At 38.7% G+C, this 15,348-nt stretch overlaps 1 protein-coding gene across 1 annotated transcript in view; it reads right to left on the reverse strand.

Moving 5' to 3' along the window:
- OXCT1 (3-oxoacid CoA-transferase 1) overlaps positions 1-15,348 on the reverse strand; it is an 84,666-nt gene that overhangs the window by 45,712 nt on the left and 23,606 nt on the right. Inside the window, exon 7 of the mRNA XM_036402566.2 lies at positions 9,378-9,438. Within this exon, the coding sequence (XP_036258459.1) occupies positions 9,378-9,438 (61 nt within the window). The remainder of the gene's footprint in view (positions 1-9,377; positions 9,439-15,348) is intronic.

Here is a 15,348-nt window from a genome sequence, read left to right on the forward strand (position 1 = left end):
TCTGGAGAAATTTTGGAAAATTGTTTTTTAGATTATGTATTATGTAATTAGTTTTCAATCATAGAATTAAATAATGGGAGAAGAGCCAGAAGACAGCAAACAAAACTCCCACAATCTGTGAATATGGTCTTCATTTGCTAAGGGCCAATCAATAGCAGAAGAACCCGTTTAATCCATACTCAGCTGAATAAGAGGACTGACCTCATCCCAAATACTTCCACTCCAGAACACAAAAGCTGCTAACAAATAGTAACTGCACTGGAATATAATTTACCATTTTTGCAAACAAAACATATGTTGCTTTAAATACATTATTGCTGTACTTTGTTACTTATTTTCAAATTGCTTTAGATTGACAGTCTTTGAACTTATTAGAAGGTAAAAATAAATAACTTACTTTTTTATTAAAATTAATCACATTTTACCTGCAATAATTGAACTCCCAAAAAATCCCAACCATAATCACAACAAAAGATTTGCTTACTCACATCACAGAAATGACAAATGAAAAGAGACTAGAAGAGCTCTCATACCCTACACATTCCAAGAAATGTAACTTAAACGTCAGGAGATAGATTTAAGCTTTACTTTCAAAAATAAACTAAGTGGAATTTAAATACTGAAGTGAAAAGTAGAAAAGTAAAATAAAAATTAAGAAAAAACCCAGAGATTTCATTGCACTATCAAAGGTGGGTTTTGTACTTTAAAATCTATTTAAGTGCAACCAAACCCCACTCAGATTCAAGGAATATCTCTAAGGATCAGACCAGAGCATGCTCAGCAGGAGATACATAGCAACGTAATACTAACATAAAACAATGCATTAGCAGCTGATTTGTAGCTAATTCTGTTGCTGTTTCTCTCTGTTAAGAAAAAGAAGCCCTGCAGGTATTTCAGTAAAGGTAACAAAAAGTTATCTTCATCTGAAAATGGCGTGTTCTATGCTTACATCTATAAGGTCTCCTTCTTTCAGATGTTCATTAGAGACCGTGGTAATTTTCAAAGAGTTCTGGAAGCTACTTGACATGCTACTGCTTTGCTTCTCAACAAGGAATTAGTGTGGTCGATTTCACCTTCAGAATCATAGCAGATATCCCAACCTCCCAAAAGGATATTCAAGATAAATAAACTTCTCGACAGTTTTGAGGAAGAAGTTAGTCAGGGTACCTTTCAAGGGAAAAGTTTGAAAGAAAGAAGACAATTGATGTGGCCTAGACACTTTCAACAGACTACAGAAATATAAAGAGAATGTCAGTAACATATTCTAAGAAGAAATAAAGTTTTCTTGCACTTAATTGTTATCCTTCCTAAAAGGTGCCTGGAAAAGAGAGCAATAGACACATATGGAAATTAAAAAAACCCTAAGAATAAAGTACTTTATAAAAGCACTTTATTATTATTTGAAGCTGGCAGAAACATTTAAATCAGTCCTTCAAACTATAAAAATGGAATTTTTTGCTTATCATAGCCTTACAAGAAAATTCAAATTTCACTAGAAATGGTGAAAAATTGTCTTGAGCACAAGTGCCCCTTATCCCACTGCTAATAGAGCCAATTGGCTACATACCTTTCCCATTCTAATTGGGATTATTTCACAGAATCATCTGAGTCAGAAGTGACCCACAGGAATCATGGAATAAGTGAATGGCCCATATGGGGATCAAATCCACAACTCTTTGCCTTTCTCCACTTCTTTCAGCAACAAGAAGACTGACAAAATACACTTGACTTATTCCAAAGGTTAAGGAAAAGGAGGAGTGTGCTTGTTTCTCTGTAATAAAATCCAGGAACACCTGTTCAAACATGGAGTTGCTTTAAGATTTGTTTAGTTATTGCTTACTCCAGATGAATCAGAAGTTGCAAACTAAGGATCTTAGTTTATATTCATGGGAATATAAATGAAAGTGCATTTCAACACACCAGACACCCTGAGTGCAAGTTCTCTATAACAGAATTTAATAACATTTTGGGGAGGAAACTAAAAAGAAAAAACAGGAAGACTAGGAAACTGTTTAGGACACAGAAAAGGAAAACTACTCTGTTGCCCTTGTTCATTCTTTTACCATTGCCTGCAGTCATTATTTTACCATTGTCACACAGAAAAATCAGTATGATTTAAGTCAAGTCAGTCTTGGTATCTCAACCCATTACTTCTCTTTAAATATTCACTTTTTTACTGAGTAACTCAATAGCATTTGCAGGGGATGGATTCTGCAAGAGCTAAAAGGATGCTGCTAACACCTGAGCTACTGATTCAATTACTCAAAAATTTTCACTCCAGCAATAGTTATGAGGCTGCAGCTTTTCAAATCTCATTATGTTGATGACCTGAAAAGATACATTTGCTTCATGTCAGAACACAATTTTTTGGAAGATTTTCAGTTTGGATGTTAAATCTTTCTCATTCTATGCTAGAAATCTTCATCAGAGATGTTAATAGCACAGAAAACAAATTAATGCTTTAAGACATCAGGATAGATGCTTGTAAATTCTTTATATCATGCCTAGAACTCTCCCATATTTTCAGTCCTATAATAATGCACAATTTTAAATGCAAAGACAGTTAAGTCATTGATTGATTCACACATCTTATACACAAAGCAGAGCTGAAAATTTAGAGCATTTTAAATTTAATTTTCAAATTCTCATAATACAAGACATGAGTACTGTTAGTGAAATATACTTCAAATGCACAGTCTATGAGGCTTTCTATAAAATGTTATGAAAAACCCTCTAAATTCAGCTTTAGAAACAAACAGAGGCTTTCCATCAGTTTCTCCAGCACACTTATTTCCTGGCAATCTCCAGTATCTACTGATCAACTGCGAGCTTCCTTTTTCTTGTTCTTATTGAATGTCATATTTGTTCTTAACATATGTGACAAGGATAAAAGGAATTTTTTTCATTGAAGAATACATTCACATCTGCAATGAACTTATCAAGCTGAATGCTGAGATACACATTCAAGAAAGTATAATTTAGAAAGGAATAAAATATAAGAGACAGATAAAAGGAAAAAAACAAATTCAATCTTCCAGCAGTATATTATAAGGAGGTAAAATTACCTGAACAGCAGTCAGCAACAATTTGATCTGCTACGAATTTTAACTACTTAATATTCACTACCTGAGCAACAAAGTGCCAAATCTGAAGCCATTTAATTAGACGCTATATATAAAAGAAAAGCAATTGTAGGAAAAAAGACCAACAACCAGGAAATAAAAGAACAACAGCTAAAAAACCAACACAAAAGCCCATCCAAACAAAAAACATCCACAAACCTCACATTGCAAAATTAAATATCAAAGGAGTTTATTCCCCTGAAAATCATAGAATAGAACAGTCACAGAATATAATAGGCTGCGTTGGAAAGCACCCATTAGGATCATCATGTCAAACTCCTGGCCTGGCAGAAGACACTCCAATAATCACATCATGAATCAGAAAGATGTTAGCTAAACGTGACAAGAACTACCATATGAACTACCTTCTAGCCCAGTACTACCTATATTCCAGTACTTTTCTAATAATTATAAAAGGGTCTGCGCCACAGCTGTACAAATGTTTTGTTGTTCTATTCTGTTTTTAATAAGCAGAAAACAGAAGCAAGAAACAAAATACAATGAAGAGAAATAAAACCAACAAAAGAGTACTCAAGTCTGGGAGTGGGATTCTTTTTGGGAAACTAAAATTGTTGTGGCAATGGTGTGTAAATGTTTCTAGGAGCTGATTTTCCAAAACAATACTGATAGTCCCTGAATTTCAACTCCAATCCTTTTCTGATTTGCTCTTTAATTTACTATGACTGGCATCGTTATAGCTGCCAAACTGGTTGTTAACATTGTTCAGTACTGCAGGAGAAAAGGCATTAAGCTCTTCAGCCTTCATTGTAATCCGCACAGATAATTTTAGTCCCTTCATTGAGTGGTGAAGTATTCTTGGTGTCCCAGTCAACTATGCATGTATTCTTATAAAGATTTCTTGCTACTTTCAAGTATTCTTTATTTTGTATTGGGCAGGATATTTCTTAGAAGCTTAAGCTTTTTGGTTTGCTTTGGCTTTGTAATGCTTAGCCTCAGACATCTGAGCTTGGATCTCACTTTCTATCATGTTTCTTTTCTGTGTTTGAGATTACAATGATTGTGATCAAGGTTAAACTCCTCCTGCTCTTCCAATACTTCCTCCACATTGGAAAATTTTATTCTCAAGCTCATTAACACAGTCTTTCCCTAACGCCATTTCTTCTTTGCTATACCTCCCAGAAGGTTTCATCAATCCAAGTCTATGAAATCAGTCCTCCTAAGAGACATTCCTGATATTTTGCTATTTTCCCTTCTATATTTTTGAAGAATCATGAGCTTGTATTTCAAAGTTGCACTCCCACAAATGTTCACTCAAATCTTTCAACTAAGATTCGTCTGGGAAAGGTTATTGTAATGTCTATACATAGTATTTGGGTTATCTAAATTTAGATCCACAGGCATCCCTGACTCAGGATTTAGCCAAGGCCTAGGCAGGTAAATACACTTATGCAGTCAAAAGCCCCAACTAACTACCTACATATTCAAGATACAAAGTTTTCTATGTTTATTTTATACACACATACACACATACACACGTATATATGTACACACACACATATATATGTAATGTATTATAGGAGCATATTATGGCAACTAGAATTCTACTGTCACTTGTGCTAAAACTAGCTGGTAATGTGGCAGGACTAAGTTCAGTGTCCATCCTGTGACAAATGGGATTCTCAAAAAAAGCCTTTCTCCCACTGCAGATCCATGGGACCCTCCCTCACAACCATTGCTTAAGCACACACAGATTCAGCATTGAGCAGTTAAATAATAGCAACAAAAGCTATAGCAACACAAAAGCTCAGTGGCTACAGAAGGACTTTAATTCTACATCTGTGTCTACTTATTTCTATTTCATTCCATTCTATGTCTGATCTGTGGTTTGACAGAAACACACACTAATGTAAAGTCTGTGCCTGTCCCAAAGCCATCCTCTACCAGGCTTCACTTTTGAGTTCCATGGCTGAAGCATCCAGGTAACAAAAAGTTTCTATTAGATGATTGTTTCACTTTAAAGTGGTACTTATAGGTTTTTTGTAGTACTAACTGTCACTGCGCAAAAATCTTGAAGAATTTTTCAGAAAAGAGCTGTGCATGTGAGGGAAATTTTGCCATTGTTAAAGCATTTGGAGGTATAGACATACACACAAAAAAAGGTTCATTTCAAGTTTCCTCAATAAAACCAAATGCCATGATTTAGCACAGATAACATGATACAAATAGCTCATTTCAGTCTGATTCTGTCCCTTAGTGCCATGCAGTTCATTGTACCTGAGAAAATGGTGCTCACTGATGTGGCTGTGTTGTTACTAGGCAACCAGAGATAAAATGCAGGGCTTAATGATTTTTATTTAATGCATTTTTATGAGAAAGTACACTCTCTTTTTTTCCCTCCCTTGCTATTATTTGAGGTGTAAATGTTATTTACCCAAGGAGATATATTTAGCCATCTGCTGTGATCTGAACAAGAAAATTATTCAAACTGGATATTCAAACAGCCAGTCAATAAATATTTCTAAACATATTGACCATTACCACTACCAAACACTTCCACGGTGGCAGTGGCTGAGATCTCAAAACACTTCACCAATGAAAAATATTCAGTAGGTCTCACAGCAGAGAATAAAAAGAAAACAGGTAAGAGCTCAGGGTCATTTGGGACAGTTACTGACATTTATGTACTCTTCCGTGGCAGAAAGCAAGAGCCCAAGCCTATATCACCCTTTCCCATGTTATCATGACACCACATCTGGCAAGGTCACACCATGTGGCTTTGTGTAGCCCCAATTCCCTCCAAAAAAAGAGGTGTCATGACCAAAAGCCCCAGTGGGGCTCTGCTCAGAGGTGTCTCTACAGGGAGATACACATGTTAAGAAGCACCCTGTTATCACAGCCCTAATCCCAGGAGTCTAGGCATACATCCAAGAGGCCTCCTGCAACTCCAAGCTGCCTCGCAGTTCATCTCCCAACACAAAATTCTATGGCTCTGTAGAGGGTCCTGACAGCAGTGACACCTCCTCAATTCAGTTTCACCTTCATTCAACAGTGTTGGAAGTGTTACCACATCTATAACATCACACAACCTCTCAAGTTTTTTCACAGGCCATGCTCTTCCTTTCAGTCTTTACAAGGGCTGGTGGCTTGTATGTAACTTCTGACCATTGAGTTTCTTTTGTATTGGCCAATTTCTCAACTCTCCCATCTTTGCTACAGGAGCAGGAAAATGTTTATAGCTCTGAAAAAACAACCTGAAAGCCTCAGGCTGAGTGTGTGCGTGAGAGCTCAGGTTCAAACAAAGCTACAGGTCTGGCTGCATGCTTAACTTCTGCAAGCTGAAGCGAGAAGCAATGAACTCCCTGCATCATTTCATTTTTATTTATAGATAAAGCCAAAATAACTGATGCTACCAACATGATTGCTTAGCATTTGTCTCTGCAAAGGCTTAACTTCCAAGTAACAGGAATCATGCAATTCAGTGGAAATCTTTTTTGACCTTTAATAATGGGTCACCTTCAAATTAAAGTAGAAATTCCACTGGACTTGGCAGTTACATTTTTATAGACAGTTACCTGTTCCTCATATAACCCATCTTATTTTCTTGATAGCAGATTCTATTCCCTCTCACTTAGATAAACAAAAGAGATGCATGCAACAGTTCAAAAAATTTGTGTAGATCAGTAAGCACTTGTTGCATTTAATTAGAAGCTTACAATCAATGTATTTCTGATCCCAAAATGAGTACTGATTGGCTACTTCGGACCATTTCCCTATTCAAAATAAACAAGGCTGAAAGTTTAATCTGCCATTTTAAAAATCAGTAATTCTTCACTGTGTGTCCCAAATATAACAGGTAACAGTCTGACTTCCTCCTTCTTCAGACACCTCTCTGCGCAGCCAATCTTGCTTCTCACAATACAGGAGACTTTTTAAGCAAACAATAGCTATCAGTCTGTGAGTCTGAGAAGTGGGGGGTTTTTATCTCTTATCTCTTTTTCTTTTCTTTTATCCTTCACATCAACAGAATTTGTCTGCCTCTGAATTGTTACAATTATTAAGTGTCTGTCTGTACTTCAGATAAGAGTGTGTAAAACACCACACAGACTAAAACTAGAGAACAGCATTAAGTAAAGAAAAAAAAGTCCTTCACTGTGTATGCATGTCAGATTTCACATCTCCCCAGGTAAACTTTGCAGGACATGTTAACAAATGTAATTGATTCCCAGTTAACTTCCTGTTTTCAACAAGTTCACAGATACATTGAGATTGAATTTCCAGTAGTTTATATTTCATTAGTATCTTACTATGCCAAATGCCATTCCATATTTGTATCAATGATCAGAAACTAAAGTAAATCTCAGGAAGTGGGAAAACAATCCTAAAACCCCAGTTAATCACTTTATCTTTGAAGACAAGCCTGACCTGCAGCTATTTTGATGAAAAGGAGCAGAGTTGGCTTCACGTCTCTACTCCTAGGCACTAGAACTGTCCGCTTAAATTCAGTTAAATGTTCAGTCAGTTACAGAAACAGAGCTGGGAAAAAGCACCAGAATCTGGAAATCCCTCCTGCCAAGACAGTATCTGAATTACTACTCTCACAAACCCTTTTCTTCTCCCTGTAAATGGGTTTGAGAATTTCAATCTTCAGCCTTGACCAACTTTAACTAAGGAGTCAGGCAAAACTCAAATTTTTAGTTGCCTTAGTTCCCTATTGATGAGCTAAGACAGCTTATACTGCTCAGTACTGAGGATGTACTAGACACCATACAGAGGTATTTCCTTCTGATTCCCTGGGTTTTAACTCTTACACCCAAACACAACATTCTGAATTCCACTTTTGAAAGAGTGACATTTAGAAGTTAAGTCACGGATGGTTCAAAATATTTGTCCTAAATCTGTGGTTTTGTATCTTCATCTAATTTGTCCATAAAAAACAGAATTGCAAAGTAATATTAATAATGCATCTTGCAAAAAGATTGACCTTTTTATTAAATGGTATTGAAAATGCAGTAAGACTCACAGTGGACACAGTTCACAGCAGATCTACTAACAACTGATAAATGGAATTACAGCAAGAACGATGTCACATCAGCTGCTCACTGACAAGAAAATTCTACCCTATCATACATGGATAGAAGAGCAGAAAGAGAGAAAGAGATGGAATGTAGGTGGAAGGCTTTGATCTACTTAAATTCTTTAAATGCTAGACTGAACAAGGTATAAAGGACAAGTGTCTAGAAGAAAAGATTCTTTATTTAATTTTTAGATAGAAAAATACTTGAAACCTTTCTTAAAAACAAAACATGAGAATCTTTTGCTGTATTGGCACTGTAAGTCGTGGCAAATATCATGGTATTTTTTGTGATAGTTCTGTAAGGCACAAAGAAATAACTGAAGTTCCCAAATGTATTATCCAGAGATGCTTATATAACTAATATATTTTCCAAATAACATCTTACAAACAAACAACAAACAAACAAAACCCCCAAGCCAACCCCCAAACAAAACAAACAAAAAACCCTGAAGAAATAACAGCCTCTTCCATAAACCATTTACTAGAAATAGTCCAGAAGAGTTTGTCTTGATCTTACTGCCAAACTGCATTTAGCTTTTATTAGGCATATAAAAAAACTTAACAGAGAGTGAAGAAAAAGCTAAGAGAGCAGTCTATCTTTTACATATTGCTATGCCTTAGCAACTCTCCAGGCACCAGTATTTTTTCAGAATAGGCTGTTTCATGTTTTTAAATATTATCATTTTAGACAAAGAAGAAGGGCAAAAAGATTGGAAGAAACTTCTAGATCAGCTAGCTCATCCTCATTCTCAAGACACAGCCAAATGTCTGTATCTCATTATGGACTGATATTTATGTAATTTTTTTACATTTTAGAGACCACAACTGTGATAGCTCTGTGGTTTGCCTAATCTATGTTGTTATGTACTTGATTTTATTTTCAGTAAGTTTTGCATTAAGTCTTATGTGAATCTTCTAAGCCTAAGCCTACTCTTTTCCTCTTTCATCCACGTATTACTTTATTTAACAAATTTGAAGGCTCTTGCTTTGTTTCCCTTTCAAAGGCTGATCACAGCAAACACAAAGTCCTGACCAGCATCAGTTGTACAGCAACAAAGGAACTGCTCACCAAAGCAGAGCACAGTGCCAGGAGAAGGCAATCCAAGAGGAGAGGTTAGACCAATGACCCTGATTTGAAATCCCCCCAGCCTGTCTCCAGAATACTACATAAAATAAAAGGGTATGTTGACTATAGGGCTTACTATATTTCAATTCCCTACCTCTACTACAGTGGTTTTTGCAGCTTTGCACATAGGTTGGTTGAAGTTTCTTGCCGTTTTCCTGAAAAACAAAACAAAACAAAAAAAATGAATAAATATTTAAGGCCATAATAGTACAATGAAAGACTTTTCACAGATAAGCTACTAGAGGAATGTCTGTATTTTAAGCATCACAAAGCTTTTTGCCAAATAGATGAAGAACTAATTAAAAAAAAAGTGTAAGGGAGAAAAAAGTATTGTGGAATTGTGTAAGATGCATCTGAAATGAAATCATGTTTTTCTACATTAGGAAGTATTTATTACAGCTCTTTCAACTTTAAATCAGCACACTGTTTAATTGAAATTTGGTATGTTACTGATATCTTTATTTATTGGATCCAAAAGCAGCAGCAAGCTGGACTTTGTACAACACCATTATTTCACTGCACAAAGAATGAAATTAATCTCCAGAGGGGACCAGTACCAGGCCTAACAATCTCTCAAGTAAACTTTCCTAACCCAGACAGGGATTTCAGATAGCACTATACCCGGTAGTAAATGTAATCCAATTTTCTTAATTAAAAAGCAACAAACAAACTAAAAAACCCACCCAAAACCCACAAAAAAACAACCAAACAAAGAAAACCACCAATAAAGTGAACAAGATAAAAAAACCCAAACCTCTGCCACATTTTGGCACTCGCTCTAAGACTCTGGCATTCACCCTAAGTATTCCCACAAAGCATTTCTGTACCAAGGAAAAAGAACGTCTAGAGAATAAAAGCAACACTTAACATGTATACCTTCATTGGCAACTGCACCAAGATCCTAGGAGCACAGGGGAAATAAGTGACTTGTGTCAGCCACTCCATGTGTTTTTCAGAAAACAAAGCAGCATGGCACATTTAATAATTAAGAAATACTATAAAGGCTTTAGTGGTGTTCCACTGCTAGCTTCTCAGCATTTTCCTCTGTTAAAAAGCAGAATTCTTGAAAATTTTTCTTCAAAATCCATGAAACCAGGCTTCAAAACAAGATAAAACCTCCTTTCCCACATCGTTTTTCCACAGAAACATTTTTTTCTCCCTGACCATCCGTATTTCACAGACTCACAGAATCATTTAAGCTGGGTAAAAGCCCTTAAGACGAAGGAGTCCCGCCTGCAGGGGCTCTCCCCCAGCCTCCCTCCCTTCCTCCCCCGGGGCCAGCACCGTGCCCGGCGCCGCAGCCGCTCCGAGCCTCGGGGCGCTGCTGCCACCGCCTGGCTCGGGGGCAGCGCCGAGGGACGCGGCCAAGGCCCGGCACCGCCGGCAGTTCGGCCGGGATCCCAGCACACATACCGACACCATCACCGCTATACCCAAAGATACCTATCTTGGGCAAACCCCTTTTTATTGGCAATATATAGCAGCTGCGAAGCCTCTAACAAAGGGTCAACCCTGTCCCGGGGGCATCAGGCACAGCATCACCAGCCGGGCAAGGGAGGGATTATCCCACTCTGCTCTGCACTGGGGCAACCTCACCTCAAGTGCTGGGGGCAGTTTTGGGGGCCACAACATAAAAAAGATACTAAACTGTTACAGATTGTGCAAAGGAGGGTCACAAGGATGATGAAGGGCCTGGTCTGTTCAGCCTGGGGGAGACTGAGGGGGCACCTCACTGCAGTCTTCCTTGTGAGGGGAAGAGGAGGGGCAGGCACTGATCTCTGCTCTGTGGTGACAGTGACAGCCGAGGGAATGGCCTGAAGCTGAGTCTGGGAATTGGACATCTGAAAAAGTGGACATCTGAAAAAAGTTTTTCACCCAGAGCGCAGTGGTCACAGCAACAGCCTGACAGAGCTCAAGAAGTGTTTGGACACCGCTCCCAGGCACAGGGTGTGACTTCTGAGGATGGTGCTGTGCAGGGCCAGGGGCTGGACTTTGACGATCCTTGTAGGTCCCTTCCAACTCAACATATTCTGTGATTCTATGAATATCTTCTTCCCATGGGTCTTTTTGGTGGCTATACAGACCCAAAAGAAGTATGTAACAATAAGAAACAAAAGGAAAATACCCCACAGTGTGAATTTATACTGTCCTCTGAGAGACAAAAACAATACTAGTTAGTAGTGATTCGGGAAAAACTCCCCTAAACTAGGCAGAGTAGCAAATGAGAAGAAAAATAGAGATAGAAAAACTGAATTAAAATAGCTAAAAAATGGATACAGATGGGGGAAAGGAAGATGACAAAACTAACAATTCAATATTTCATCCCATGTAACTACTTTTCTGAGCCAAAGACTTTCTCTAGATTGTAGGGGCTACTCTTGCCAGTAAAAGAAACTGATATAAAATTATTTTTACATGGGGAAAAAACTAAAATAAAACATTTCATAATGTTAATTTGACATTAAGAAGAGCTAATGGTCTCTAATCTGACGTAATTTATAAAAGCTTCTGCCATTTAAACTGTTCTTGAGTTAGGTAAAGTTGTTTCAGAAGCAGCAATCTTTTACAGGATCAAAGGCTTTATTTCTAAAGAACACACCATCCAGAAGTTTTATGGGATCAAAGGCCTTATTTCTAAAGAGCACATCATCCAGAAGAAAAAAAAAACAGAAGCACTACACTACACTTATTTTCCAACACAGAATAATGTTAATGAGATAGCAGTAGGAAATTCAAAAACTAGCTAGACAAATTTGCATTTTTATTTTAAGAAAAATTTCTGGACATTTAGATTCAGCAATGTCTACATAACATTCCATTGTTCCACTGGATTTCTAAGTCACCCAAAGGCATGACATCTTTTCTCCCAGAGGCAAAAGATAGCAAATTAGCTCATAGCAGACTAAACCAACAAAGTACATCCACTACGTATCCAGTGATATGAAGATGCAGAGACACCTCAGGTATGAGCTGAATTTAGGTATTGCAGAACCAGTTGAAGAATGAAGAGATGACCTGACATGACTCTCACAGAAGAGGCTCTGACTCAGGTCATTCCTTCAACATTTCCGCTTCTTTGTCAGTAGTCTATTTTCATCACCAACAAGCCACGTATTTGCTTGTAAAGCCGAGGTGCATGGGGTTAGAACTAGCAGAATGGGACCAGGTGAAAAGGGAGGGGAGCCAAAGGAGACAGACAAATCACTCTCCATGATATTTGAAAAGTCATGGCAGTTAGGTGAAGTACCAGGTGACTGGAAAGAGGGAAAGATGATTCGCATCTTTAAAAATTATATAAAGGAGGACCCCAGGAACTACTGACCCGTCAGCCTCACCTCTGTGCCTGGGAAGATCATGGTGCATACTCCTAGAAGGTGTGTTAAGTGACAGGGAAGACAGGGAGATGATTTAGGACAGCCAGCAAAACTTCATTTCTGTTAGCCAAGTCCTGCCTAACCAATATAGTGGTCTTGTATGATGGAGTGACTACATCAATGGATGGGAAATGGTTATAGATGTAATTTATCTGCACTTCTGTAAAGCTTTTGACATGGCTTTACAGCCCCACAACATCATTGTACCTAATGTGGAGAAAGATAGATTCGACTGCATAGTTTGGTAGATGAGGAATACGTTCAACAGTCACACCCAGAGGTTAATGATCAATGGCTCAGAGACCCAGTGGACATCTGTGACAAGTGCTGTCCTTCAGGGGTCTCTACTGGGACCAGGGTTATTTGATATCTACAATAATGACACAGACAAAGGAATCAAGTGCATCCTCAGCAAAATTAGCAGATGACACCAAGCTGAGTGGTGCTGGTGACACTTCTGAAGAGTGAGATACCATCCAGAGGCACCTGGACAAGCTGGAGAAGTGGCCCTTGGGAATCTGATGAGGTTTAACAAGGCCAAGTGCTGGTGCTGCACCTGGGTAGGAACAACCCTGGTACCAGCACAGGCTGGGCATGAACAGCCCAGAGCAGCCCTGCCCAGAAGGGCTTGGGGGTGCTGGGGGTGAGAGGCTGCACATGGCCCAGCCATGGCACTCACAGCCCAGAGAGCCAAACGTGTCCTGGGCTGCATCCAGAGCCCCGTGGGCAGCAGGGGAGGGAGGGGATTCTGCCCCTCTGCTCTGCTCTGCTCTGCTCTGCTCTGCTCTGCTGAGACCCACCTGGAGCACTGCATCCAGAGCTCGGGTCCTCTGAACAGGGAGGACAGGGACCTGCTGGAGCCATCCAGAGGCTACCAAGATGATCAGAGGTATCACACAAGGAAAGGCTAAGAGAATTTGAATTGTTAAGCCTGGAAAAGAGAAGGCTTCAGGGTGACCAAATTACAGCCTTCCAGTACCTGAAGGGAATCAACATAGATGGACTTTTCACAAGGCCACGTAGTGACAAAACAAGGGAAGATGGCTTCAAGTTGAAAGAGGGGAGGTTTAGTTTTGATATGACAGAGAAATTCTTTACTGAGGGTGGTGAGGAAATGTAACAGGTTACCCAGAGAAGCTGTGGATGCCCCATCCCCAGAAGTGTTCAAGGGCAAGCTGGATGGACCTCTAAGCAACCCAACTCAGTGAAGTGTCTTCCTGCCCACAGCTGGAGGCTGGAACTGGATGATATTTAAGATCCCTTCCAAACCAGGCCATTCTGGGATTCTCTGACTATCCACAGAAGCACTACCTGATGCTGTCCCTAATGAGCCCCAAGAGAGGTTAAGACCTTTCTTAGAAAAAAGCTAACCATTGTTCAGTGGTGCAGAATAGCTCACTCACCATGAAGATGCCTGAAATGAAATCCACCACAACATGCTGTATGGGACAAAAGATCTAGGACCCATGAAGTAAAACTTTAAAAAAAAAACAAACCAAACAGTTTTAAAAGCAGCTTTCTAAAGAAGTTGGTGCCATTCTGAATTCCAAGAAAACAGCATAGCTTGATGTATGAGAATAGGAAAAAAATTAATGCCAGCCTGTGGTCCAAGTAAGTGTACCTTACGTACACTTATACTTACACCCTCTAAATTTATAAAAGCTCTTAGCTTGACAGTGATTAACAGTTTGGCAGACACACTATTGCTACTGGCTTCACACTGTCACAGGAAACAACTATGAATAGTACCACACTGCTGTGAAAGTGATAGCAGACAGCAACTTATAAGATGACCCTATGTTTCTCTGTTCTATGTTATCAGATAATCTTGTCTCATCCAGAAACAGAATAGGTCACTGCTTATCATAAACATGTTCCTTTGAGCTAGCAATATTCTGTATGGAATAGGACACCAGATGATGATCAGTTTCCATCTTCAATTAGTTACAGTGGAAGGGAGGAGTCAAGATTTTTAGTTCTTCACTCCAGATAGAAGTAGTATCTGTTATCAGCTGTATTGTGTGAATGTGGGAGACATAACGAAGACTTCTGAAAGGAACAGCAAGAAGGAAAGGCAGAGAGAACAAGAGAACATAAAGAAGAGGGGGAAAAGGAGAACACAACCAGTCTTTCCATGGAGAATGAAAGAACTTTTGAGAGGTATCTACTACGCATCAGTGTGCATCAGTAGAAAGATACAGGATAAAAGCACAGAGAGTAGTGACTCAGGATCAAAGACAGGGCCAAGGGGGAAGAGAGTTTCCTGTATATTCAATGTACCAGACCCTAAGGAGAGCAGTTTAGCAGTCAAATTCATCTGCACACATACAAGAAAGGTCAGCTTTCAATCAGAAACCATATTGTCTTGCCAATGGGCAAGTCAGGATGCCAAGTGTTGGGCAAAATAAAAACTGATTTATTAATTTTCAAGTATTTTAGTTTAGTATTAATTATGTGGCTATATATATATATATATACGCATAAAGAAAAGCATTACTTTATGGGTGTTAATTTATACACATATTTTTCAGATGTTTTTCCAACTCCTTGTTTGTTCCATACAGAGTCTCAATCAGCATGTGCTTGTAATAATCTGCACATGATAACTACAACACTCACCTTTTCATCTGCTAGCCATAAGACAAACAAAAACCAGGCATTAAACATAAGCAAACCTCTCCCCTGCTTCAG

This window comes from Molothrus ater, chromosome Z (genome assembly GCF_012460135.2).
Source record: "Molothrus ater isolate BHLD 08-10-18 breed brown headed cowbird chromosome Z, BPBGC_Mater_1.1, whole genome shotgun sequence".
In the NCBI taxonomy this organism is placed as follows: domain Eukaryota; kingdom Metazoa; phylum Chordata; class Aves; order Passeriformes; family Icteridae; genus Molothrus; species Molothrus ater.